Genomic DNA, 26,842 nt, shown 5'->3' with positions numbered 1-26,842 from the left:
TCCCTTTGGGGCCATGTAGAGGCAGAAAATAACAACAATGAAATTCTCATGGAGAAAATTTTGTTTCGAATTGTTATAGCAAGATATTGATAAAAATAAATAACAAAAAATTAACAACAAAAATATGAAAAAAGGAGAGGACATGAACAAGCTAGATTAGAAGTAGGGGCATACCCTCAACATATTATAACTGGATTGGAGGGATCACAAAAATTAGGAAACTATCTGAAGTTTTTTAGCATCGAAAAATCTTGTGATAAATTAAAAGTTTTTAGAAAAATCTTGAGAAATTTGTTATATAGAAAGTTTATAAAAATTTTGGGAAACTATTAGGAGTTTCTTAGCATGGGGAAATCTTGTAATAAATTAAAAGTTTTTAGGGAAATCTTGATGAAAATTTGTCATATTAAAGGTTTACAAAATAGTATACTAGCAGCATTTTACCAAAAAATCTCATGATTCAAATTAAAAATTTACAAGAAAATCCTGAGAAAATATTTGCATATACAAGATTTAAAATTTTAAGAAATATTAAAAAAAGTATAAAAAATTTAAAAAACATACACATTAACATCATAGTTAAATTGGGGATGTACAATATCTTGAAAACAGGGAATGTTTTGATATAAAAACATATTTTTATAGAGATTTTATCGATATATGTGAATTTCATTCAGAAATTGCAATATTTCTCAAGATATCACGATATTTGTGAATATGGATCTACCCAGTGGATCCAATTAGTCCCAATCTGCTCTGAACTTAGATTTAGTCGTTTTACCCAACCTTATACTATTTATTTTATACTTGTCACGACAAAAGAATTTGACACGATAAGTTACGAAGCCGGCTAAAGCTAACCAGATCCGTATCCGTATCGGATAAGGACCCCTCGAAAAGCCAAGTTTGTACTTTGGATCTGGATCCACCGGACCCCGTGTCACCACGACGTAGTTAAGAGTATGATCAGAGAGAGAAGCTTCGAGATTGTTCCTGCCCTATAAGTAGCATACTCGGCTCTTCTTGCTTTTATCTCTCTCTCGATGGCTGTGATCTCGGAGCTCGAGCAAAACGAGCAAAACCCTAACCCTAAGCAAAAAGCGGAGGCCTCGTCGTCCTCGGCTTCTTCTTGGCCGTCGGATGATGATCTGAGGCAGATCCAAGGGTCCCTTTCTTCGGTCGATTTCCTGGAGCGCGTCGTCGATTTCCTCCGGCGGAAGGGAGATCTGTTCAAGGACGAGGCCGCAGAGAGGAAGATCCGAAGCATCGTCTCGGCGGCGAAAGAGAAGGACGCGGAGGAGAGGAGGAAGAAGACTCAGGCGAGGAGGGAGGCCGAGGAGCGCAGCGATGCCAGGAAGCTGCCCAAGGAGGAGGCTGCGGTGGTGAAGGAATCACTGCCGGTGACGGAGAAGACGCCGCCCCCGGCAGAGGAGAAGCCGGAGAATGGGCATTCTGCGCATGAGCACGACAAGGATGGCAGTCAAAGTGAGTGTCCTCTTTGGATTCATTGTGGCGGTGGTTAAGGAATCTCTTTCCCTTTTTTTTATTGAGATCCCTACGGCACTAGTCCGGTGCCGGGGTTTTGCCGGGTGTGGTTTGTGATTTTTCCTGTAGCGGCGGTAGAAGGGTTTGACCGCCTTCGACCTGCCGGAGACGACAAGGATGTCGCTGGTAACGGTTTGACGCCTGTCCTTACCACTAATAACCCTTTTTACCGGGCTGCTTTCAGGCGACCTTTCCAACGTCGGTTTCCGGCGATTCGAGGTTCTACTTCTGAGTTCGACCCTTCCTCCGATTTTTCTGTATTGTTTTTTTATTTTATTTACAGGAAATCGGGTTCGGTGAACTCTGTCAGAACGGCAACACCTTCTTTTCCGAGGACTGTTTCCGGTTTTTTCACAAACAGCCAATTTTTGTTCACTGTTTGTCAAAGCAAAATGGAAATAGACTGGCCTCTTTTCGCTTATTTCCTTGTTTGATTTTTGTTTTCCTTTTCTTCATGTCTTTCTGCACCGATGAAACCGTTGGTGTGACCAGTGTTGTGCTTGCTCTGATGATTTAGGCTTCTAATTCTTGTTTGCTTCTCCCTTTTTTCAGTTTTCCATTTTTTCTATAGCTTGTACTTATTTCTTATCTTATACCCACTGGTGTGAGTTCTCTTCATCGAACACAGAATATCTAATGCCAAAAAGATGTGGAACCACTGATTCTCTTTACTCATTTGGTTTAGTTTTCTATTTTGGCTTGTACTTCCTATTGTTATGGTTTGTGGTGTTACAGAAGCTGCACTTGGATGTTAACTGGCTTTGCTTGCATCGCTTAAGCATCCAAGCCATTGAGTGTATGTGATTGCAAAGGGCATTGTGATCTTTACTTGTGTTATTGGTTTGATGAATCTATTTATCTTTTTTTTATATATTCGTTAATATTCTCATAGTAAAATAGTCTATATTTCCCAGAGTAACCAGAAGCTTCATAGATAGGTGGGAAGCGTGCTTCCCAGAAACTTGCTTCAGAATCACTAAACTTGCTTCCTAAATGTGATGAGGATCTCTCTTCTCCCACACATATCCTATGTTTCTTACACAATTTTTTTGCTGCTTCCCTACATGCTTCCTATTCCCTTCTGTCACACTTCTTTTCATGTTTCCATGTGCTTCCTGTCACAGTTCCTACTCACTTCCCATGTACTTTTTCTAACTTGGCAATCATCATTTTTAGATTTTGAGAAGAATTTAATTCTTACGTTACAAAATCATGAAATTTAAGAATCATCATTTTTTTTATTCCCTTCCCATTCGATTTGTATTTCGCCTTCCATTCAATCTCATATCACTTCCTTTTTTATTCCTGGTTATTCTTTTAAATTGATTCCTTGCTTCCTGCTTCTTATAAATTTTAAAATACCTCACTTCTCACCTCCACTTCTGGTTTCATTTCCTGCTTCTGCTTCCTAGTCTGGTAACCTTGATGTTTCCATTATCTAGTGTATTTTATTCATGGACTAGCTTTAGCACGTGAGACCCATTTGTGTTCATGTGAGCAACTGTTTTAATGCCGTTAGCATGTAATAACTCGTAGAAGATTTATTTTCTAATAAATATCATGTCTTGTAACTTGTGCCAAACATTGTCACATAGCATTATGGGTAAGTTTGGTTTGATGGGTCGCATGTGACTCCAAATCAAATTTGTATGAATCAGAATCACATGAGGCTTCATGTAATTTTGAATCTCACATAAATTTTAAAGCCACTCTCATTTGTAAGGGCAAATGAGAGGGCAATTCTCACCAGTCATTTTCTGATGTTTTTTAGCCAATGCAATGAGATCATTTTCTCATTTGCATGAATACAGATGTCATGTGGCTAAACCAAACAATCAGCCAATCATGCTTCACAGAGTTGCCTATTCTTCATGATACCCTGTATTAAAAATGCAGAGGCGAGAGTTCTTGTTCATTTTTAGAAAATTTATTTAGTTTCCAATGTGAATTTCAAGAAATCATAGTAAAAAATGTTGTTGTAGGGATTTTCTTGGCAAAGGAAAGTCTTGTGACAAATTAAAAAAATTGTCTTAGGAAATATATATAGAAATATAAAAACACATTGACAATATATAAGAATATAAATATTATGTTATTATGTTAATAACGTGATAATATCAGTATAAAAATGCGATACTTTGAAAATATTGTGTTTTTTGGCAGTCTATCGATGTTTGAAAATATTGGTATAAAATTGCGAGGTTGAAAAAAACTGTGATATTTGTGACTATGCAACAAATTCAACAAGGAAATGATGGTTGTCTTCTGTTACCTTTTTCTAGTGCCCTCTTCACACAGCTGAATGTCATCTTTGTTAAATATCATGTCTATATGAATTTCTCCTCTGTTTTGTGTGCTTTTATTGAATGCCCTTAACCACTTAATGAATATTGTTGTTACCATTAGATTGGTTCCTTTTGGCTCCAACTTTCATCAAAGTTTTAATTTTTCTATTTCCTACAAGGCTTACAATAGTTTTATCTATGGATCCCATGGGACCCAAGCATGAGTAGCCTCACTGCCTGGTTAAATGAGTACAAAATTCTAACTTTTCTACTCTATACATTGACACTGTTGGGCTCTGCACGACCTTTATAAGCATTCTTAAACATGGACTAGTTTCAACTTTCAAATGAATTGGTACAAATCTAAGATAATGCCAAATTTGTTAGAAATTGTGCTCATCTATTCAGGCATACTTTCGTTGCAACCAAGGTTTTTAAAGGCTAGAAGCTATGTACCATGGGTGCGGGTACAACATGGTGACAAATATTGCGATATTTATTAAAATCTCGCGAAAACACGATATTTATTGTAAATGTTTTAAATGGTTAAATCTTGCGAGATTTACAAAATCTCGCGATATTATCGCGAGATTTACTAAATCTCGTGATAATATCGTGTTATTGTTTGTCACAGTTTTTTTTCCCACGCGTTCTTAAGCTTGAAAACCCTGGGTGAGTCCCCACTCCCCCAGACTCCCCACATGCTTGCCAAAAACACAAACGTGTGGCTCTGCCTGTGAGAGCACTTAGAGGCAACCCGATAAGTGGTTCATCTCTCTCTCTCTCTACACATGCACACACATTCATATTGGTTAGAGTTATTTTGCCAAATATTTAGGCTCTTGTTGTTTGATGATACATTCCTATGCAACATACTCTTAGAGTTCTGGTGATTTGGGCAATGCCCACAAAGTGTTTGAGGGAATTTCCAGCGAAATGTTTATTCATGAAATGACATTGTCAATGCATGCTTCAAAAGACAATGCCCACCAATTGTTTGTTGCAATGCCTGAGAGGAATGTGTTGTCTTGGAACACTGTGGTTGGTGGGGTTGTTCAGATTGATGTTGCTTGTGTGCATGTTGGATTATTTCTACTGGATGGGTCTAGTTTGTTCATACATAGCCTATTTGTGTATTTTCTGTTGGAAACTCTCTAGAAGGTTCACTGTTGGAAAAAACATGCAAAGTTTGTGGTATGTAGGTGTTTCATCTTTTTTGTTGGTTTTTTTTCATCCTGGCTTCCGTTATTTTGGTAAAAATGTTTGTTCACATTATTTAAAAAAGAAATGGTTTCTGGTAATTCTGTCAGATATAACGAGTGAACAATGAATTGCTATAAGGGTGTGGCTTCTTCTTAAAGAATACAAACTGAAGAGCCAAAGTTTTTTTGGCTTATTATACTGAATATGATTATTATTAAGTTTTTTGTTTTGTTTATTTTATTGGGAAAAATTAAGACTTCGAATAACCTGAAATGGGTCATCCATATGGTGAGTTTTTGTGTGATTTGTTACTATGATGACGAGTCTATGGCATGTCCACTATGAAGTTGGCCTTCTAGAAGCTTTCTAGGATAGCCTGGCCAGGTCTAAATCCCTCTCATCATCAAGGAAATTGCATTAGATATTGCATTGAATCACTATGATATTGTCAATATGCTAGGTCGTCGCCCGGAAGCGACGCGTCACACCGGCGCCCGGGTGTGGTGTCAAATAGGCAAGGGTTCCCTCACTTTGTTGGATGGGTGGGGGTAAAGAAGTTAGTCCAAGACCATAAAATTAGGTTAGCCACTTGGAACATAGGATCTTTAACTGGTAAGTTGGTAGAGTTAGTAGATGTTATGTGTAGGAGAAAGATTGATATTTTGTCTACAAGAGACCAAATGGGTAGGTGAGAAAGCAAAAGTGATAGAACCTTGGGGATATAAGATTTGGTATACAGGAATAAATAGGAATAGGAATGGAGCAGGGATTGTTATGAGTTGTGAGTTTATAGATAATGTAGTTGAGGTCCGTAGGAAGGGTGATAGGATTTTACTTATTAAATTAGTATTAGGTACGAATATTATTAATATTATTAGTGTTTATGCACCTCAAGTAGGTTTAGATGATTCCATTAAGCGTCAATTTTGGGAAGATTTAGATGGAGTAGTACAAGGGATATCTTATGGAGAAAGGCTTTTCATCGGCGGTGACCTTAATGGGCATGTAGGCATTAGTAGGGATGGATTTGAGAGTATCCATGGAGGCTATGGTATAGGAGAAAGAAACGAAAGTGGAGAAAGGATTTTAGATTTTGGTTTGTCTTATGATATGATCTTAGCAAATACTTGGTTTAGGAAGAGGGAGTCTCACCTAGTAACATTTAAAAGTGGGGTTAATACGAGTCAAATGGATTTTTTCCTACTTAGAAAGAGAGATAGGGGTTGTTGCATCGATTGTAAGGTTATACTGGGAGAAAGTGTAGCTACACAACATAGAGTCTTAATTTTAGATCTTAGAATTAGACAATACCGCAAAAGGGATAGACATATGATAGATCCTAGAATTAAGTGGTGGGCACTGAAAGAAGCTAAACACGGAATGTTTGTAGAGCGGGTAGTTAAGGAAGTTGATTGACGAGGAGGATTCAGAATCTATGTGGAATAAGATAGCGGGTGGCATGAGAAAGATGGCTAAGGAGGTATTGGGCGAGTCTAAAGGCGGTGCACCGCTAGGTAAGGATACATCGTGGTGGAACGAGGATGTCAAATTAGCTATTAAGGTTAAAAGAGAGTGTTATAGAAATCTAAGTAAAAATCGTGATAATGAGAATTTGGAGAAGTATATGATAGCAAAGAAGGAAGCTAAAAAAGTAGTTCGGAACGCGAGGGATAAGGTATATAAGGAGGTTTATGACAAGTTGGATACCAAAGAGGGTGAGAAAGATATTTATAGGCTTGCAAAGATGAGAGATAGGAAATCGAGGGATCTGGGTATGGTTAGATGTATCAAAGATGAAACGCAAAGGGTTTTAGTCAAAGATGAGGAGATTAAGGAGTGATGAAAAGATTATTTTGATAAGCTATTTAATGAAAGTCATGCTCAGGATCTTGAAGACTTTTCAATTCCTTTTCATGAGATGAATCGTGACTTCATGCGCAAGATTCAAAAGAAAGAAATTGCAGAGGCTTTGAAGAAAATGAAATCAAGAAGGGCAGTTGGCCCGGATGGTATACCTATCGAGGCTTAGTAATGCTTGGGAGAGAAAGGTTTAGAATGGTTGACAAATCTTTTTAACAAGATTTGACGGACAAATAAGATGCCTAATGAGTAGAGGAAGAGTACTTTGGTGCCTCTATATAAGAATAAGGGTGATATACAAGATTGCACAAACTGTCGTGGTATAAAACTCATGAGTCATACTATGAAACTTTGGGAGAGGGTGATTGAGTGTAGGTTGAGGAAGATTGTCATGATATCGGAGAATCAATTTGGTTTTATGCATGGAAGATCAACTATGGAACCTATACATCTTCTTAGACAACTTATTAAGAGAAATAGAGAGAGGAACAAAGATTTGCATATGGTTTTTATTGATTTGGAGAAGGCTTACGATAGAATACCTAGGGACGTTCTCTGGTGGACAATGATGAAGAAAGGCGTTTCTCTCAAGTACATTAGTATAATTAAAGATATGTATGAAGGAGTAGTAACCAATGTCCGCACTTGTAGAGGGGTGACAACCAATTTTCCTATAACGGTTGGGTTACATCAAGGATCTGCTTTAAGCCCTTTCCTATTTGCTATAGTGATGGATGAGCTTACGAGATCAATTCAAGAAAATGTGCCGTGGTGTATGTTGTTTGCTGATGATATTGTTTTGATTGATGAGTCTAGAGCTGGGGTTAATGCTAAGTTAGAATTATGGAGACAGACATTGGAAGCAAGAGGTTTTAAGTTGAGTAAGAGTAAGACAGAATACATGGAATGTCGATTTAGTAAGCAACGAAGTAGTGATGGGAGTGTAGTGAAGCTTGGTGAGCACGAAATACTAGTGGATGATTCTTTCAAATATTTGGTATCTATCATTCAAAAGTATGGAGAAATTGATGGAGATGTAAATCATAGGATAAAGGTTGGGTGGATGAAATGAAGGAGTGCAACTGGAGTGTTGTGCGATCGTAGAATGCCATTGCGGTTGAAGGGAAAGTTTTATAGGACAACTATTAGGCCCACTTTACTATATAGTATGGAATGTTGGGCTGCCAAGGGACATCATATTCAAAAAATGAGTGTAGCTGAGATGCGTATGCTGAGATGGATGTGTGGAAATACAAAAAAAATAAGATTCGGAGCGACGAGATACGTAAGAAGGTAGGCGTTGTACTCATTGAAAATAAGATGAGAGAGAATCGTTTACGGTGGTTTGGACATATTCGACGAAGGCCTAATGATGCTCCAGTTAGAAGGATGGAGAAATGGGAAAATATATTAGTTAAAATAGGTCGGGGTAGGCCTAGGAAGACATGGATGGAGGTGATAAGAAAGGATATGAATGCTTTGAACCTCACTGAGGACATGGTATTGGATAGAAATGAATGGAGGAGAAGGATTCATGTGGAAGACCCATAATGATTTTCTTTGTTGGTTCATATCGCCGACCCCAATTGTTTTGGGATGAAGGCGTAGTTGTTGTTGTATGATATTGTCAATGCAAGCTTTCTAGGTAGCCTGTTCATACATAGCCTATTTGTGTATTTTCTGTTGGAAACTTTTGATTTCTTAGTTAATATCAAATGAATAGTCTTTTTGGATAAACTTGAATCACTATGATGTTTGTTTTCTCATGAACTTGTAGTCAATTTGTTTTTGTTCTTGTTTTAGTTGATGCTTGACACTTATTTGAATGAAAGTACATTTGATGCAAATGCTTGATACTTATTTGATGTTTGATACTTTTTATATATGGTTAGTAGGATTGAAAATAGATTTTATACTTTTTTTGCATGTAAAATTAAATTAGTTTATTTTAGTTTATTTTTTAGATTTTTTGAGAATTTATTTAATTTTTTCCCGAGATTTTGCCAAAAAAAACTTGATAAATATTCAAAAAGTTGAAAATCTCCCGAGAAATTCATTGCCGAGAAATTGCTGTTTTAAACTTTTGTCACTATGGGGTACGGGTATGGGTGCGGAAGCGGCGATGCGGCACTTTAAAAAAACTTGGGTGCGGGGAGGATATATATATATATATTAACAGTTTTAAGTTAACACTGTGTGTATTTGTGTGCATTTATGTATTTATTATATATATAATATAGATAAAAATGGACTTTATTAAGGTTAACTGAATCTACTTTTGGATAGAAATGGACCTCAGTGTGATTGACTTCACCTAACATAAGGGAAGCTGTGTCCAAGTGTCGCACCCGCCTGGGTGCGGGTGTGACTCGAGAGGCGGGTGTGACTCCGCTGCGGTGCCCTGTTATAAGAGTCCGTGTGACATAGGCAAGAAGCGTTTTTCAAAAATATGAATGAGGCATAAGTCTTGAGGCTTTGTGAGGCGTAAGTCTCAATATTTTTGAAAGGGTAAACTTAAAAAGAAATAACAAAATTACAAGTACTAAAAAAAGTGCTTCATTAATTATAAAGCATAAATAAATATCAATCCTTGCAGATAATCACAAAAAACAAATATATGTTGTAAATTATGATTAAATGAAAGAATATAGAGCCAAACCAAAGTCAAATCAAACAGATGTACAAGAGCCAAAATATTCGGAATCAATTGAACAGAGAAGGTAGTCAATCAAAATATGTTTGTCTAGCATATTACCTTCTTCAATTTGTTTGTCTGCATATATACAAGCACACACACCACTAGAATTTGATCAAACAAATATATCAAAACAAAAACAACAAAGAAGGAAAATTATTCTGCAAAATATATTAAAAATAAAATAAGACATTGCTTTCAATTAATTTCTTTTGAAAAACATTCTTTTTTTTATCTGCTTCTTTTTTGGCAATATGAAGTCAGAAATAAGTTTTTCTGGGCAGCAAGGATATAACTAAAGGCTTAAATTGAACAAAAATAATTTTATAATTTACATTTTTAGCAACATAGGTGGGTAAAGTTTTTACATTTTCTGAGGGACTGACATATAAATCAATTTAGCAATGGACAAAATACAAATGGTTGCCATAAAAGCAACTTGCCTTAGATTACTTAATACCTAAGGTGGTAAGTAAGGGTGACTACAGGTTTCCTAAGAAAGAGGCGTGAGCCTCTCTTAAAAGCCATGCCTCACAAAGAGGCTTAAGCCTCCTTGCTGGGGAGGCGTGGGCCTCACTCCCCAGCAAAGGGCTTAAGCCTTGAGGCTTAAAGTTGATAGGGGCATTAAAGTCCTACACCTTTTAACACTTTTAAAAACCATGGTTGCAACAATGAGTGGATGTACATGGTGGGTTAGTGTTGGATACCCAATTTTTTTAAGGTTCTAAAGTTGGCTAACCAACAGTGAGTGGATGTACATGGTGGGTTAGTGTTGGATAGCCAATGTTTTCAAGGTTCTATAAGTTGGCTAACTATAAGAATGTTTCGTTTTATGAGGTTGTTGAAAAAAAAGCAGCTCTTTATTTCAGTTGGGTCAGAATGTCGTGGTAATTCCGCATTATATCTTAATATTTATTTTGGATGTGGAACTCTCAGCTGCAATTGTGACTTGTCTTGGAGAATAATACCATAGTTCATTTTATGCAGTTTGGTATTTAAATGTTTTTCATGAGTTCTCTTTGATTTAATCCTGAAAGTAGGGTTAGAGATGCTCTCTTGTTTTCAGGAAAGAAAACTAAATTGTTCCCTAATAACTGTTTTTCTGAAATATAGGATTTGTTTTCTGTTGCCTTGACGATTCCCTTTCCAATTTCCATCCTGTTTTTAAGATTGATTCCTCTGTTATCCATAGATACAAACTCTGGCAATGGATTGGATTTGGAGAATTATTCGTGGACACAGACTTTATCAGAGGTAACTGTAAATGTCCCGGTCCCACAGGGTACAAAGTCAAGATTTGTTATATGTGAAATAAAGAGAAATCATTTGAAGGTTGGATTGAAAGGGCAGCCACCAATCATAGATGTAAGTAAACTCTATTTACATCAGTTTATTTTGGTGCATTTGTTTTCTTTTTTCCTTTTCTTTTTTCTTTTTTCTTCTTGCCTTTGCATTGGTGTGGAAATTACTTACCTGGGATCTATTAATTCTTTATCGTTAAAAAAGATTCGTGTATTTATCCTCATTTTATCTGTTTCAATTATTCTCTGTGTTTAGCACTTTCATTTTGTGCAATTGTGCAGGGAGAACTATATATGCCTATTAAAGGGGATGATTCTTTCTGGAGTATTGGTGAGCACTTTTACATGCTTTTATGCTTATGTAGTATTTTAAGGTCAGGAGTTAAAATTGTAATTATCTGTAATTTATGCAGAGGATCAGAAAGCTCTTTCTATCCTTCTGACCAAGCACAACCAAATGGAATGGTGGAAATCTTTAATAAAAGGCGATCCAGAGATTGATACTCAGAAAGTTGAACCTGAGAATAGCAAGCTATCTGACTTAGATCCTGAGACTAGACAAACTGTGGAGAAAATGATGGTATGTGATATTTGTTAAATGTGCTGCTTTTACCAGCATCTCTACCAGTTTGTGTCTGTCATCTACTTGGAACCTTGTGTTTATCAGTAGCAGCCATGTATGGCAAGCACTTGGAACTCCTGGGAAATGTGTTTGATCCTGTTCATCTTGGAGTCCTTTGAAGCTTAATCTCTCTTTACGATGAAGAGTAGGGTTATGCTGTGTTATATACTCTGTACAGTTTCTGCTATTTTAAATCATTGCCTTTTACGGATGCCGCTAGTGGTGTTTGCTGTAATTAAGCTCTCTGTTCTGATTGATCACAAAATTAAAATGTATTTGGCAGTTTGACCAGCGGCAGAAGTCTATGGGTTTGCCAACAAGTGATGAGACGAGCAAGCAAGAAATCCTAAAGAAATTCATGGCAGAGGTGAGATCTCACACCCTTTTGTTAATTGTCCCAAGTTGTTGGGAGGCTTTCATGCTGTTTCTGATGTTCCTTCATCTGTTATGCAGCATCCGGAGATGGATTTCTCGAGGGCAAAGATATCTTGAGATGATCCTAAGTGGAGGGACAGATATAAATCCTGCGCTTTGGTATCTCTGAGTTTGAGTATGAGAGGAGTTTATTGAATGTCAGGAAAAAGGAAAAGGCAGCCGGTGGGATGGGATACATTTTCAACTTTTTGGTTTTAGCTTAAAGGCTTTCTTCTGTGTTAATTGTCAAAGCATGTATATGACTATTTAGTATTTACTAGTGCCATCGACTTTTGTTCTTTATTTAATGAAGAGTTGGAATTCGTGTGGAATGATATTAGTGATTGATTGATTGGTACAAGTTAGCCTTTGGTTTTTTGGGAGGGGCCGGACCGGACTTTGGTTTCTGCTCCATGGTTGAGGCCGGTACCTGGAAGCGAGTAGAATACAAGAGCTTTAAGGTGTGTTTTGGATATTTGCACTGAAACCGGGTTACCTTATTCAAACTGCAGATCTGATTGGGTGAGATCGTGCCCAGGTGCACAGAAAACTTGTTTTTGATGAAAATTGGGTTGTATGCTCAGTTTGGTCCTTGGTGATTGTTACGTTGAGGCAGGTTGGAGTAGGGGGACTGACCTCACCTCAACCTCTTCCGTCATATTTTAAAAAACGATCGCTATCTGGCTCCTTTCTGGCTGTTATTGGTCATAAGTTACCGTTCTGGCCTGGCCGTGTTCATTTTTTAAATGGAAATTCGTTTTTTATCCGGTGGGGCAGGTGTGGGGGGGGGGGGGGGGCGGTGGGGGGTGTTAAATTTTGCTGTCTTACCGTTTTTGGGCTTCACATTGCTTGGAAATTTTTTGGACTTTTGGCAGGTCTTTTTCCGTCAGTCGTTCTGGTGGCCAGAACATGACCAGAGTGACAATCGAACATTGATCGGAGTTGAAGAATGGTCATAACTTTTTCTTTATTTTTTTTATTTGTTTAGCTATTTTCTGATCACTTATCAGCTAGAGAGCGATGAATGGAACCAGTTTGGTACATTTTTTTGGCCATTTTTCAATTTCTGACTGGGGGTTAAATTTTGCTGTCTTACCATTTTTCGGCTTCACATTGCTTGGAAATTTTTTGGACGTTTGGCAGGTCTTTTTCCGTCAGTCATTCTGGTGGACAGAACATGACCAGAGTGATGATCGAACAGTGATCGGAGTTGAAGAATGGTGATAACTTTTTTCTTTAATTTTTTATTTGTTTAGCTATTTTCTGATCACTTATCAGCTAGAGAGCGATGAATGGAACCAGTTTGGTACCTTTTTTGGCCATTTTCCATTTTCTGACAGGGGGGTTAAATTTTGCTGTCTTACAGTTTTTCAGCTTCACTTTGCTTGGAAATTTTTTGGACGTTTGGCAGGTCTTTTTCAGTCAGTCATTCTGGTAGCCAGAACATGACCAGAGTGATGATCAAACATTGATTGGAGTTGAAGAATGGTCATAACTTTTTTCTTTAATTTTTTATTTGTTTAGATATTTTCTGATCATGTAGGCATTAGTAGGGATGGATTTGAGAATATCCATGGAGGCTATGGTATATGAGAAAGAAATGAAAGTGGAGAAAGGATTTTAGATTTTTGTTTGTCCTATGATATGATCTTAGCAAACACTTGGTTTAGGAAGAGGGAGTCTCACCTAGTAACATTTAAAAGTGGGGTTAATACGAGTCAGATAGATTTTTTCTGCATCGATTGTAAGGTTATACCGGGAGAAAGTGTAGCTACACAACATAGAGTCTTAATTTTAGATCTTAGAATTAGACAATGCCGCAAAAGGGATAGACATAGGATAGATCCTAGAATTAAGTGGTGGGCACTGAAAGGAGCTAAACAAGGAATGTTTGTAGAGCAGGTAGTTAAGGAAGTTGATTGGTGTCTCGAGGAGGATTCAGAATCAATGTGGAATAAGATAGCGGGTGGTATGAGAAAAGTAGCTAAGGAGGTATTGGGTGAGTCTAAAGGCGGTGCACCACTAGGTAAGGATACATCATGGTGGAACGAGGATGTCAAATTAGCTATTAAGGTTAAAAGAGAGTGTTATAAAAATCTAAGTAAGAGTCGTGATAATGAGAATTTGGAGAAGTATATGATAGCAAAGAAGGAAGCTAAAAAAGTTGTTCGAAACGCGAGGGCTAAGGTATATAAGGAGGTTTATGACAAGTTGGATACCAAAGAAGGCGAGAAGGATATTTATAGGCTTGCAAAGATGAGAGATAGGAAATCGAAGGATTTGGGTATGGCTAGATGTATCAAAGATGAAACGCAAAGGGTTTTAGTCAAAGATGAGGAGATTAAGGAGAGATGGAAATATTATTTTGATAAGCTATTTAATGATAGTCATGCTCAAGATCTTGGAGACTTCTCCATTCCTTTTCATGAGATAAATCGTGACTTCATGCGCAAGATTCAAAAGAAAGAAATTGCAGAGGCTTTGAAGAAAATGAAATCAAGAAGGGCAGTTGGCTCAGATGGTATACCTATCGAGGCTTAGTAATGCTTGGGAGAGAAAGGTTTAGAATGGTTGACAAATCTTTTTAACAAGATTTGACGGACAAATAAGATGCCTAATGAGTAGAGGAAGAGTACTTTGGTGCCTCTATATAAGAATAAGGGTGATATACAAGATTGCACAAACTGTCGTGGTATAAAACTCATGAGTCATACTCTGAAACTTTGGGAGAGGGTGATTGAGTCTAGGTTGAGGAAGGTTGTCATGATATCGGAGAATCAATTTGGTTTTATGCCCGAAAGATCAACTATGGAAGCTATACATCTTCTTAGACAACTTATTGAAAGATATAGAGAGAGGAACAAAGATTTGCATATGGTTTTTATTGATTTAGACATGGCATACGATAGAGTACCTAGGGACGTTCTCTGGTGGACAATGATGAAGAAAGGTGTTTCTCTCAAATACATTAGTATAATTAAAGATATGTATGAAGGAGTAGTAACCAATGTCCGCACTTGTGGAGGGGTGACAACCAATTTTCCGATAACGGTTGGGTTACATCAAGGATCTGCTTTAAGCCCTTTCCTATTTGCGATAGTGATAGATGAGCTTACGAGATCAATTCAAGATAATGTACCGTGGTGTATGTTGTTTGCTGATGATATTGTTTTGATTGATGAGTCTAGAGCTGGGGTTAATGCTAAGTTAGAATTATGGAGACAGACATTGGAAGCTAGAGGTTTTAAGTTGAGTAAGAGTAAGACTGAATATATGGAATGTCGGTTTAGTAAGCAACGAAGTAGTGATGGGAGTGTAGTGAAGCTTGGTGAGCAAGATATACCGGTGAATGATTATTTCAAATATTTGGGATCCATCATTCAAAAGTATGGAGAAATTGATGGAGATGTAAATCATAGGATAAAGGTTGGGTGGATGAAATGGAAAAGTGCTACTGGAGTGCTGTGCGATCGTAGAATGCCATTGCGGTTGAAGGGAAAGTTTTATAGGACGACTATTAGACCCGCTTTACTATATGGTACGGAATGTTGGGCTGCCAAGAGACATCATATTCAAAAAATGAGTGTAGCTGAGATGCGGATGCTTAGATGGATGTGTGGAAATACAATAAAAGATAAGATTCGGAACGAAGAGATACGTAAGAAGGTAGGTGTTGCGCCCATTGAAAATAAGATGCGAGAGAATCGTTTACGGTGGTTTGGACATATTCGGCGAAGGCCTAATGATGCTCCAGTTAGAAGGTTGGAGAAATGAGAAAATATATTAGTTAAAAGAGGTCGGGGTAGGCCTAGGAAGACTTGGATGGAGATGATAGGAAAGGATATGAATGCTTTGAACCTCACCGAGGACATGGCGTTGGATAGAAATGATTGGAGGAAAAGGATTCATGTGGAAGACCCAAAATGAATTTCTTTTTTGGTTCATATCGCTGACCCCAATTGTTTTGGGATGAAGGCGTAGTTGTTGTTGTTGTTGATATTTTCTGATCACTTATCATCTAGAGAGCGATGAATGGAACCAGTTTGGTACCTTTTTTGGCCATTTTCCATTTTCTGATAGGGGGGTTAAATTTTGCTGTCTTACCATTTTTTGGCTTCACATTGCTTGGAAAATTTTTGGACGTTTGGCAGTTATTTTTCGTCAGCCATTCTGATGGCCAGAACATGATCAGAGTGATGATCGAACATTGATCGGAGTTGAAGAATGGTCATAACTTTTTCCTTTAATTTTGTATTTGTTTAGCTATTTTCTGATCACTTATCAGCTAGAAAGCGATGAATGGAACCAGTTTGGTACCTTTTTTGGCCATTTTCCATTTTCTGACAGGGGGGTTAAATTTTGCCGTCTTACAGTTTTTCGGCTTGACATTGCTTGGAAATTTTTTGGACGTTTGGCAGGCCTTTTTTGGTCAGTCATTCTGGTTGCCAGTACATGACCAGAGTGATGATCGAATATTGATCGGAGTTAAAGAATGGTCATACCTTTTTTCTTTAATTTTTTATTTGTTTAGCTATTTTCTGATCACTTATCAGCTAGAGAGCGATGAATGGAACCAGTTTGGTACCTTTTTTGGCCAGTTTGGTACCTTTTTTGGCCATATTCCATTTTCTGACAAGGGGGTTAAATTTTGTTGTCTTACCGTTTTTCGGCTTCACATTGCTTGGAAATTTTTTGGACGTTTGGAAGGCCTTTTTTCGTCAGTCATTCTGGTGGCCAGTACATGACCAGAGTGATGATCGAACATTGATTGGAGTTGAAGAATGGTCATAACTTTTTTCTTTAATTTTTTATTTGTTTAGCTATTTTCTGATCACTTATCAGCTAGAGAGCGATGAATGAAACCAGTTTGGTACCTTTTTTGGCCATTTTCCATTTTCTGACAGGGGGGTTAAATTTTTGCCGTCTTACCGTTTTTGGGCTTCACATTGCTTGGAAATTTTTTGAACGTTTGGCAGGCATTTTTTCCGTCAGTCATTCTGGTGGCCAGAGCATGACCAGAGTGATGATCGAATATTGATCCGAGTTGAAGAATGGTCATAACCTTTTTCTTTGATTTTTTATTTGTTTAGCTATTTTCTAATCACTTATCAGCTAGAAAGCGATGAATGAAACCAGTTTGGTACCTCTTTTGGCCATTTTCCATTTTCTGACTGGTGGGTGATTGGAAAATTAATCTGAACATTTTTTTATTTGTATTTCCAGGTTTTTTTCCTTCCAAACAGGCAAGAAATCAAGCTGGCAAATTGGGTTTTCTCAACTCCTGATTTTATGCAAAACTCGATTCTTTGACACTTTCCGTCATTCAAACACGACATAAGTGTTAAGCGGCAGATGATTTTTCAGCTCCTTATAGAGGAACAACTACAAATCGGCATGATTATACTCAAACACGGGTTTAATTTAATCTTTAGCTCTTTATCTTAAGCCTTGTTCTGGGAATCATGATCAACTTAAAAGCAGCAGCTTTTTTTGTTTGAAAGGCAAGCTGGGGTTAGTCCGACCCTTACCAGAGAACAAGGCCTTTTGGTGAAGGCAAATTCTAATATGATTATTCAGGTCCTAACGTGATTACTTGACATTATCTTTTCATCCACATAATTACTTGACATTATCTTTTCATCCACATAATCCATCACTAAAAGTCTTGATGCCATCCACTATAGGGGTGCATACTGGACTGGATATGGCATAAACATAATCTACCGAATCTAAATTCGGAATTTCAGAAGCAAGTCCATATCTTATTCTGTAGCAGAAACCAGTGTTGTGAGAGGCGTACGCCTCAGTACCTGAAGCGTACGCCTCAGAGGCGAGGCGCACCCTCAAGGTACTGAGGCGTTGCTGTGATGCGCCCCTCATCAACCTCCGACCAGTTGTGACCACCGACCACCGGAGTTGCTGTGCTGCAGCTGGTGCTCAGTCTTCTCCGACCACCGGACGACCGGCATATCCCTCGCTTCCGTACCAGCTGGGCGCGTGGTCCTTCTCTTACTGCCTCCCCTCCCACCGCTTCACTTCCATACCAGTTGTCTTCACTTCCATACCAGTTGTGAGAGGCGTACGCCTCAGTACCTGAGGCGTACGCCTCAGAGGCGAAGCGCAGGCTCAACGCCTCGCTTCGCCTCATCGCATTTAACAACCTTGGCAGAAACAGATCCAACGAAGTAGATTTGGATCTGGATCTAAATTGTATATGGTACTATCTGTTCCGGTAAAAATAGGTTGAAAACATGCATTTTTATGTGTAAAAAGGTTGAATGGGTCAGATTTGAATCCAGATGTGAATGAAGGCCGAAAACAATGTAGAACAACCATATATGAGTCATCATAAAAAAGAGTGCAATCAAATTCGGATTCTGGTCCAATCAAATTGGATCCATTTGCAACCCTACAGTTGCTTGAGCAATGCTTGTATAAAAAGTTAAAAACCCAATCATGTTGATATTGGTGGTTTATCTTATTCCTTTTTTTCCCTATCATAGACTAATAATGCATGTTGAATATTGTATATTTCGCCTGATAGTCAACGTTTGGGGACCAGTCCTTATCTTCTTCAGGACTTCCTAATATCCTAAAGTAACATGCATATCTATTCGTTGTTCATTCACACCCAATACTTTTCTTCAGTGGAATTTCGAGATTCAGTCTTACCTGACTTGTGACCCATTGGAATTTATAGATTCAGCCCGACCTGAATTGGGAGCCATAGGTTTGGACCATTCATTCAAAACCCTATTGTGGACCCGGACTACGGAAGGTCCAGGTCAAGTGCTAACATTTGATCAGGTCAACCATTACGAACAAATGAGTTTTTTTTTTGTTTGTTTTTTTCGTTTTTCATAAATTTGACCTTAATGGATGTGATATACATGGTTTCATTAGCGGGAATCAGCTCTTGGATCCTCCGATTATGACAAGTAGGCACGTTTTCATGAGCTTTGAAAAACCAATGTGTTACAAAAATCATGTAAGCCTACTACACATTATATATTGTTTTAGGTTCAGACCCAGTTTATGTAATCTAATCCGATTGGGCCCTGTAATATCTCATATGGTATGGTACACTACGTGAAAAAACTTGCTCTGTCTATAATTTTGTAATGAGCTGAATTAGAGAGAGACTCTTAAACACATTAGGTTTGTCCTAAAACCTTATATAATGACCTTCTCTTCAGACTCCCCATAATCAGAAAGAGAATTCAGTCTCTCTCTCATTAGGTTTAGAGAAAGAAACAGGCTCACATATATAGGTTCTGAAAGATTATACCCATAAACGATCTATCAAAGTGCTTATGGATTCAGGTATGCTTCTATATTAAGTTATGTTTCAGTTTTGATTTCAACGGTTTAGCGAAAACATGTAAATCGGTCCTTTTAGTTATTTCAATGGATTTACAATCCAACAATTCATATCAGAGCATCATGTTTCCATTGAAAAATATGATTTTATTAAATATACTTCACATTGTTTTGTTTGCCGGGACGATCCAATATGATTGGCGTCAGGCCACGGGCGGAGGAGGGCCGATCGGTCCTTCTTGCACCGTTTGGTTTTGTTCGAATGCAAGGAGGGCTGATCGGCCCTCCATCTTATGGATATCAGATTGCTGTTGTGTGGCAAGGGTTTACCCATTCAATTTGTTAGACAGGAAAGTCATCGGGCTCATCCTTTTTTTTTTTCTTTTTTGTCGATCATATGGCAAAGGGTCGATGCCCATTGAGATACATCGAATGGGCGTCTGCCTGCTTCGATCACTAGATCAATGTTGTTTTTCCAACCAGTGCCGATGAGCTTCTTAGGCGACGTCTTTACGATCTGGATCGACAGTCCGCTTGCTAGACAACAGGACCTAGATTGATCGACGACCAAGAGGGGTTCATCATCAGGATCAACCTTATGGTTTCAGTCGAGTCGGTGATATTCAATGACATTGTCCAGCTTCATTGTCGAGTGGTTACTCTTACCCACTTTCAATCTTCGCCGACATCACGGATCGACCTTGACCATCGCCAGAAAGATTTGGCTCGCTGAGGATTGGAGTCATTTTCGGGTCAGCATCGTCCTCCTTGCGAGATCGGCAATGACAGCCTTTTGGTTTGGCCCTCTGCCAATGACATTCAGTTTGGCTGTCGATCAGCGAGAACCGACCAGATTTTTTTTTCCAGCCACTACGGTGTTTTGCAAGGTCGATACCCATTTCTCTCAACTTGCAAACCTGAATCGTATCCTGGAAAACAATTTTCACTCTTTCGCTGGGCTGATCCAGTCTTCATTCAACCCAGTGACACAAGTGATTTGTGTTTTCTACCAATCCAGTTTTTGGGGTTCAGCATTAGGCAAGCTCAACAAGGGACCGAATCAGCTATTGGGTTCTGCTTTTGGTTCAGCCCTTTCTAACCGAACGGGAGGCCAGTTCGGCCGCCATGCGATCGGGTTAGGGACCGATTTGAGGTCTATTACCTTCTTTTTTTTTTTGCAGGGCTGGTTCGGCCCTATGTTTGCTGGATTTTGGTCCTACCAGTGACCCAAGCCGGTTCGGTGCCAATCAAGGATCGGACCAGCTGAAGTCACATTAGGAGGTCAAAGGCCTTATAACCCGGTTCAACCCCATTCGGTTGAGGGGCTGAACCGAGTCAGATGGGGCTTCTTTTGAGCTGGTCGAACATGGTAAGGCTTGATCCGTTGCTCGCACCTGAACCCGACAGCAGGTTGTTGGATCTAACCTGGATTGGCTCAAACAGTATTTTGGACCCGCAAGTGGGTCCGACCAGACCCGATTGGCCGGATCTGTGCACTATGCCTTATAAAAAAAATTAAGGATTATAAGGCTATTTGGCATGCATTATGGGTCATTTTGGCTGACTTATTTTTGTTACTTTTTCGGCCTATGTACTTTATTGATTATGTTGAATTATGTTCATATGCATGTGTTGACATATTTAAACATTGGTATTATTTTTTAGGGTCTAATATTTCAAATTAAATTAGTTGAATCAACATGTTGCCAATGTAACCTTTGTTGTGTAGATTTGTTTATTTTAGAATATTGTGATGTATATATGTTTGCGGTTCATGCAAATAATGATCGACCCAAATCTGTGGCCATAGTCACGGATATGAGGCAAATTTATTTCAGTGAAGTTCCACAAGGCACAAAAAAATTCCTTTTCAAACAATTTTCTCAGATTTTTTTTCTCAAAATTATATTCATGCATCATTTAGGTTTTAGAGTGCATCATGAATGTATTTCACAGAGTCACACACCCATCTTTTTGATGTATTTTCCCAATTCCATCTAAAAAAATTTATTTTCTCAAATCTACCCTAATTTTCCTCAAACTCGATTTTCTCAAAACCTTTGACTTTTCAAGGATGTTTCAAGTATTTTCCAATTCCAATTCATGAATTTTTAAGTTATATTTTCAATTTCCAAGTTCCGATATTCTCAATTTCAAAGTTCTAATTCAGAGAAAACAAGTTTTTCCAAAGATTATTTGAAATTCCTCAGAAATTGATTTCTTCAAAACTTCAGGATTCTTTTCAGAAATTGATTTCCCTTTTCTTCAAAAATATTCTCTCAAAACAAGGCTCACGATTTTCACAGTGTTACCTTTTTCAAGAATTTTCTAAATATTCCAAATCTCTGAAGCATAAATCATGTTTTCAATCTGTATTTTCTGACATTCATAGCACATGCCTGATTCTTTGTGCATTTAGGAAATAGAACATCGATTTAGATAAGTTGAGTAAAGCAAAGCATTTGATTGATCCTTGGTTCAATTACCCCTGGTAAAGGTGTCAGGAACGATTGAACCTCATACCAACAGGTGAGTACCATTCTTCAGAATTATCTCACATTTTAAAACGGAGGCAAGTTATTTTCAAATTTTTTTCAAAAGTCAGTTTGACTTGCAAAAGTAAAATTTTGCAATGATAACAATTGGAAACTGACTCTTAAACACATTAGGTTATGGTCTCCAAACCTTATATAATGGCCCTCTTTTCAGACTCCCTATAATTAGAAAGAGAATTCAGTCCCTCTCTCTTTAAGTTTAAAGAAAAAAAGGGTCACGTATATAGGTTCTGGAAGATCATACCGGTCAACGATCTACCAGAATGCTTATGAATTCATGTACGCTTCTGCTTTAAGTTATGTTTCAGTTTTAATTTCAACAGTTTAACAAGAACATGTAAAGTTGTCTTTTTAGTTATTTTGGTGGATTTACAATCCAACACAATAATCTAGAATATGAGAATTGAAAATATGAAAACTAATGTGTGAACCACAAATTTTAAGGATTTTTTGTTCTTTTCTCTTGAATCTAACAATACTAATATGATCTACATGCTTGGTTTTATAAGAATCCCCTCTTGAATCATCCTATTTTGATGCATAAACGATATTTTTTTAAGGCTTTAAAATCAATGGTTTATAATCTTCATAAACATTCAAGCATTAAAAAAATCAATTTTTTTCATAAAAAATACACTATCCAATCGTTGATTCCTAGCAAATTCACCATGCCTTGCACATCCACGTGGTTGGATTGGTAAATTTCTAGTTCTCATATTTCAGTTATCATATTCTACCAACTGATGGTAAATGGTTGATTTTTGAAGCTCTTAAGCGATCCACTTACAAGTGCAATCGGATAATCTAAAACATGTATTTTGATGAACAGACTATATACATCATATCCACAAGTCTTGATCCATCAAAAAAATAAAAAATAAAAAACGTGAAAAAAAAAACAGTTTATTTCTACAGGAGAGAGCATGGCGTGCCTGTGGGCGTTGTGGTGTAACCTTTTAGCAAAAGTCCAAAATCCAAATCCATATAATATTTCCAATAGTATTCAATGCTACAAGGTAGAAGGGTAGGGACACCAGAAGTCCATCAAATTGAAAGAGCCAAAACTCCCATGGCTGCCCGTTGTCATTGAATATTGAGAAACGACACAACCCACTTGGATGGGGTCCTTATGAATTATGTGGTAGAAAATCTACTATTGGTGCTAAGGTTCGAACTTTTCAAAATGAGGTTGACCTGAGTCATACCATTTATCGTTATCTTAAGTTACACTTATCTGATGCGAGTTTAGACCACCATGATCTAGTCAATAACTTAGAAAATAAGAATCAGATCTGGAGGTTTCGGCTCATCTCTATCTAGGGATGTCAATGGATCGGGATTGGGTTCAATATCCAACAAAATCCAAATCCGATTCCGGAAAGCAAATAGAGTTTGAGTAATAATAGGATTCAAATTCTCTATGCAGATTTTTTGTTTGAATTTGAAGTCGACCGATCGATGATAAGACCTGATTAATTACTTATAAAATCTACCTCATTAGTTAATCGGATCTCGAGTACTGGTAATGCCTTTCCTCAAGTAACTTCAAATCCAAACCCGAAACATATTAAGTTGGATTCAGTAATGCGTAGACCCGAAGCGAGCCCAGCTCTTTATTACTTCCCTATCTCTATCCTAGCCCCAGAAAACTTGCCAACCCTCTTTAGTATCGTACTCTCCAGGAAAAAAGATTGTAACCTATAAAACATATATGATGTTGTGCGGTATATATATGTTGATCCTAGCCGTCCAAGTGAATGCATCCTGGCCATTCACACTCTCACTCATCGCACATATGATCCTAAGCTGTCTAGATTCATTTGGTTGGATGACTAGGATCAACAATGGATGCATATGCCATAGGATGCAATCCTTTTCTAGTCTTCAGTACAAAAACAGTTTGTATTGTTTTAAAATTTATGCCTTTTTGCATGGTTTATCTGATAGGAGCATGTGTGAAAAAAGTTTCCAAAGTGCTTTAAAAATCAGCATTCTACAGTGTTCTGAATTAAAAAAAAAAAAATGTTTTTTTGTGGAGACCATAGTTACTGGAAGCTTCTTGCTACATGGAGAAAGCTTGTTTGGATGGGGAAAACTCCTCACTTTTCTCATGAAAGCAGGAAACTCCTCACTTCCTCTAAGCTTTGAGAAATCTGCTTCTGAATTATGGAAAACCTGATTCCGTTTTGCGAGAAGGTAGCTTCCTTTCTCATTTCTGAATTGATTTTCATTCGCTTCCCTCTCGCTTCTCATTTACTTTTCCTTAACTATTTAAGTTTTTCAAATTAAAATAATATTTATTTTTATAACAAGCTCTCATGTTGGTTTTATATTGATGTGCATGTCATTCTTTAGTTAATTTCGCCCAAGCTTTATATTGCTTTTTATATGTTTTTATTTTTCATGTTTTTGCATAGTCACTTCACAACAGTATCCTCCCTCCTTCCCTCTTCATACTACCTTTTTAACACTTACCTCTTCGCTTTTTCTTTGCGTATCATTTTCCATGTCCATTTTGTTTCCTAATAACTATGGTTTAAACTAAGGGTGTCAATGGGTCTGGTTTTGTTCGGACTCAAGTGAGACTGGATCTGATCTTGATTTTTAGGTATGATAACGGGTTCGGACCTGGGTATAATTGAATCCACCATAAGAGAAATCATACCCGAACCCAATAAAACCTACATGAACCAGACCCGGGCCATACCTGGTAAAATAATATTTTTTTATCATTTTTACATTGAAAAATGTAGGTCTTAATCGAAACTCGGGTCAGGCCTAGGTCTGGTATAAAATTTCACAAACTATACCCGACTCCATGTATTAATCGAATCTTTGGGTCAGGACCTAGCTCAGCATAATAGAATCCCACAGGGTTTGGTACGGGTATACCCGACCCGTTGATACCCCTAATTGAAACTACTCGATTCTTAATAAAAATGAACCGTACTGACTACATTTGTGGGGATCTCATTTGATGAAATGAAGCTATGACTTTTTTTATACACAAGATACTTGCTCCTACAGACAAGTACATCTATGACTTTCTCCAAAAGAGTTGAAGAATTGTTCAATGCACTAAATAATAACCTTATTTATCCTCACTTTTCTAAATAAATGGTGCTTGAGGTGACGTGTCATAAAAATTAAAATTAAAGTAAAAACAAAAAATAAGTAGATTTTAGTAATAAATATATACTTTTATTGTTGAAACATAAAAAATATTTTACCAACCAAATAATAAAAGTTCTATGCCCTCATTTCTCGCTTTTCTTAAGAAGCTTTATATTTGTGTCTCATGTCTGTTTTGGTGTTCAGACTAGGGGTGTCAATGGGTCCGGTTTGACCCGTACCAAACCCTATAGGGTCAGGGTTTGGTGATAAGTAAGAAGGCCCAATTAGAATCAGGTTGGACCTGAGTGGTCCGATTAATCTGGTATGGTTTGTGAAATTTCATGCTAGACCCAGACCGGGAAGGAGTTTCGATTGGGATCCATTATTTTATCAGGTATGGTCTGGGTCTGGTTCATGTAATCCTTATAGGATCCAGGTATAGTTTCTCTTATGGTGGGTCTGATTAGTCTCGGATCCAGACCGGACCTGACCCAATCCCATCATCTCAAATGAGGTTTGGGTCTGGTTCCACCTAGGTCTGAACCAAACCCAACCCGTTGACACACCTGATTCAGACCAATGTTGTCGGTATCGGCCCTTTATCATTTGACCAACGATTCAGGTGAATCCACCGATACTCAAGTGAATCATTCTGAATGGGCCCAAAAAAAATGAAAAAAAATTACGTGCCAATCAAAATGTGACACGTATTAAAGTCATTAAAATAATATTACAAATAATTTTAAGTTTTTTTATATTTATTAAAAAATAACTGATTCAGAGATAAAAAAAAAGTATCGATTTTCTGACGATACGACACAGAGCCGATAAGCACATTGGTTCGGATCAAGAAATATGATTGTTTCCAGCTGCTCCCCTAACATTTTTCATACATAAAAAGTATTTTAATGATGTTCTCAATAGCATTAGTAGATACTATCCAAGTCGTTTCTTTTCTATCTATCCATGAGAAACTGAATATCTTAACCTTCTAATGGGCCTGAGCAATGAGATATCCAAATCTGATACATGTAAAGAGTGCATCAGATCTCCTACTTAAGCTAATGAGATTCGGATCTGATGTCAGTTTTCTTACCCCATTTGAATCCGATCCGGATTCGCTACTGTCTACATTCGAACCGAATCAGACCCGTTTTCTATGCTGGAGCATTACGGTACTGGACCCAGCATCTGGTGCGGTGCGGGGACAACCGATATAGGTCACCTCACCGAATCACGTGTGCGGCACCTCACGCGTGACCATTGAGAACGCCGCCACGCGTACGGCAGAGATCATCGGATCCACGTCATAACACAAATCTTCTTACTTTAAGGAATCCCTTGCCCACCTCCGCAAGCAACCTCTCACACCGACTGATCCTAAAAAAAAAAGCGTAAAATTCGAAATCATACCAGTTTTATCTTCAGTTATTCAAATTCACGCTCGTTCGTGTTAATTATATTCCCTTTAGGCACAATTTACAGTTAATAGAAAACTGGTAACTGTACCAATTTTACCTCTCTCTCTCTCTCAAAATAAGGACAACAAATCATGAATTTGAAGCAAAAATAAGAAAGACCAACTTAAGTTCACTGCCGCACATAAGTTTTTTTTTTTTTCATGAGAACAGAGAAACCACCTTCGAAGTAAGAGATTAGGCCGCACTAAAACTAAGCCTGCCAACCTATGAGTGCTTATCCATCTGTGACTTACCCCTCGCCCAAAGGGCTTCAAGGAGTCGCTTTGCTTCTGCTTGGGCAAAGAGGTGACGCCACTGAGATTTGAACCTGAACAACCTACCCCACTGCTCCAAACCCCTTCAGTTCACATAAGCTCTCTTGGTTAATTACAATAGGATAACTGAAATACTGGCTTGAACTGTCACATTTTTTTTTAGTACGAATCTGAATTATAAAGAACTCTTGTG

General features: G+C 37.9%; 1 protein-coding gene across 1 annotated transcript; it reads left to right on the top strand.

Annotated features, from left to right (window-relative positions):
* The first annotated feature begins 1,037 nt into the window (after positions 1-1,037).
* Positions 1,038-12,257, top strand: LOC149838002 (protein BOBBER 1-like). Its single transcript, XM_090006310.1, has 6 exons — positions 1,038-1,485; positions 10,781-10,953; positions 11,172-11,220; positions 11,303-11,469; positions 11,795-11,878; positions 11,965-12,257. Exons 1-6 carry the CDS (start codon positions 1,044-1,046, stop codon positions 12,001-12,003), a joined length of 954 nt encoding a protein of 317 aa, XP_089862436.1. The 5' UTR covers positions 1,038-1,043; the 3' UTR covers positions 12,004-12,257.
* The last annotated feature ends 14,585 nt before the right edge of the window (positions 12,258-26,842 follow it).

The sequence above is a fragment of the Nuphar pumila genome, chromosome 5 (assembly GCF_984573655.1).
Source record: "Nuphar pumila chromosome 5, dmNupPumi1.hap1.1, whole genome shotgun sequence".
Taxonomy (NCBI): Eukaryota; Viridiplantae; Streptophyta; class Magnoliopsida; order Nymphaeales; family Nymphaeaceae; genus Nuphar; species Nuphar pumila.
The sequence above is the reverse complement of the archived record's forward strand: the minus strand, read 5'-3'. Positions and strand labels throughout refer to the sequence as shown.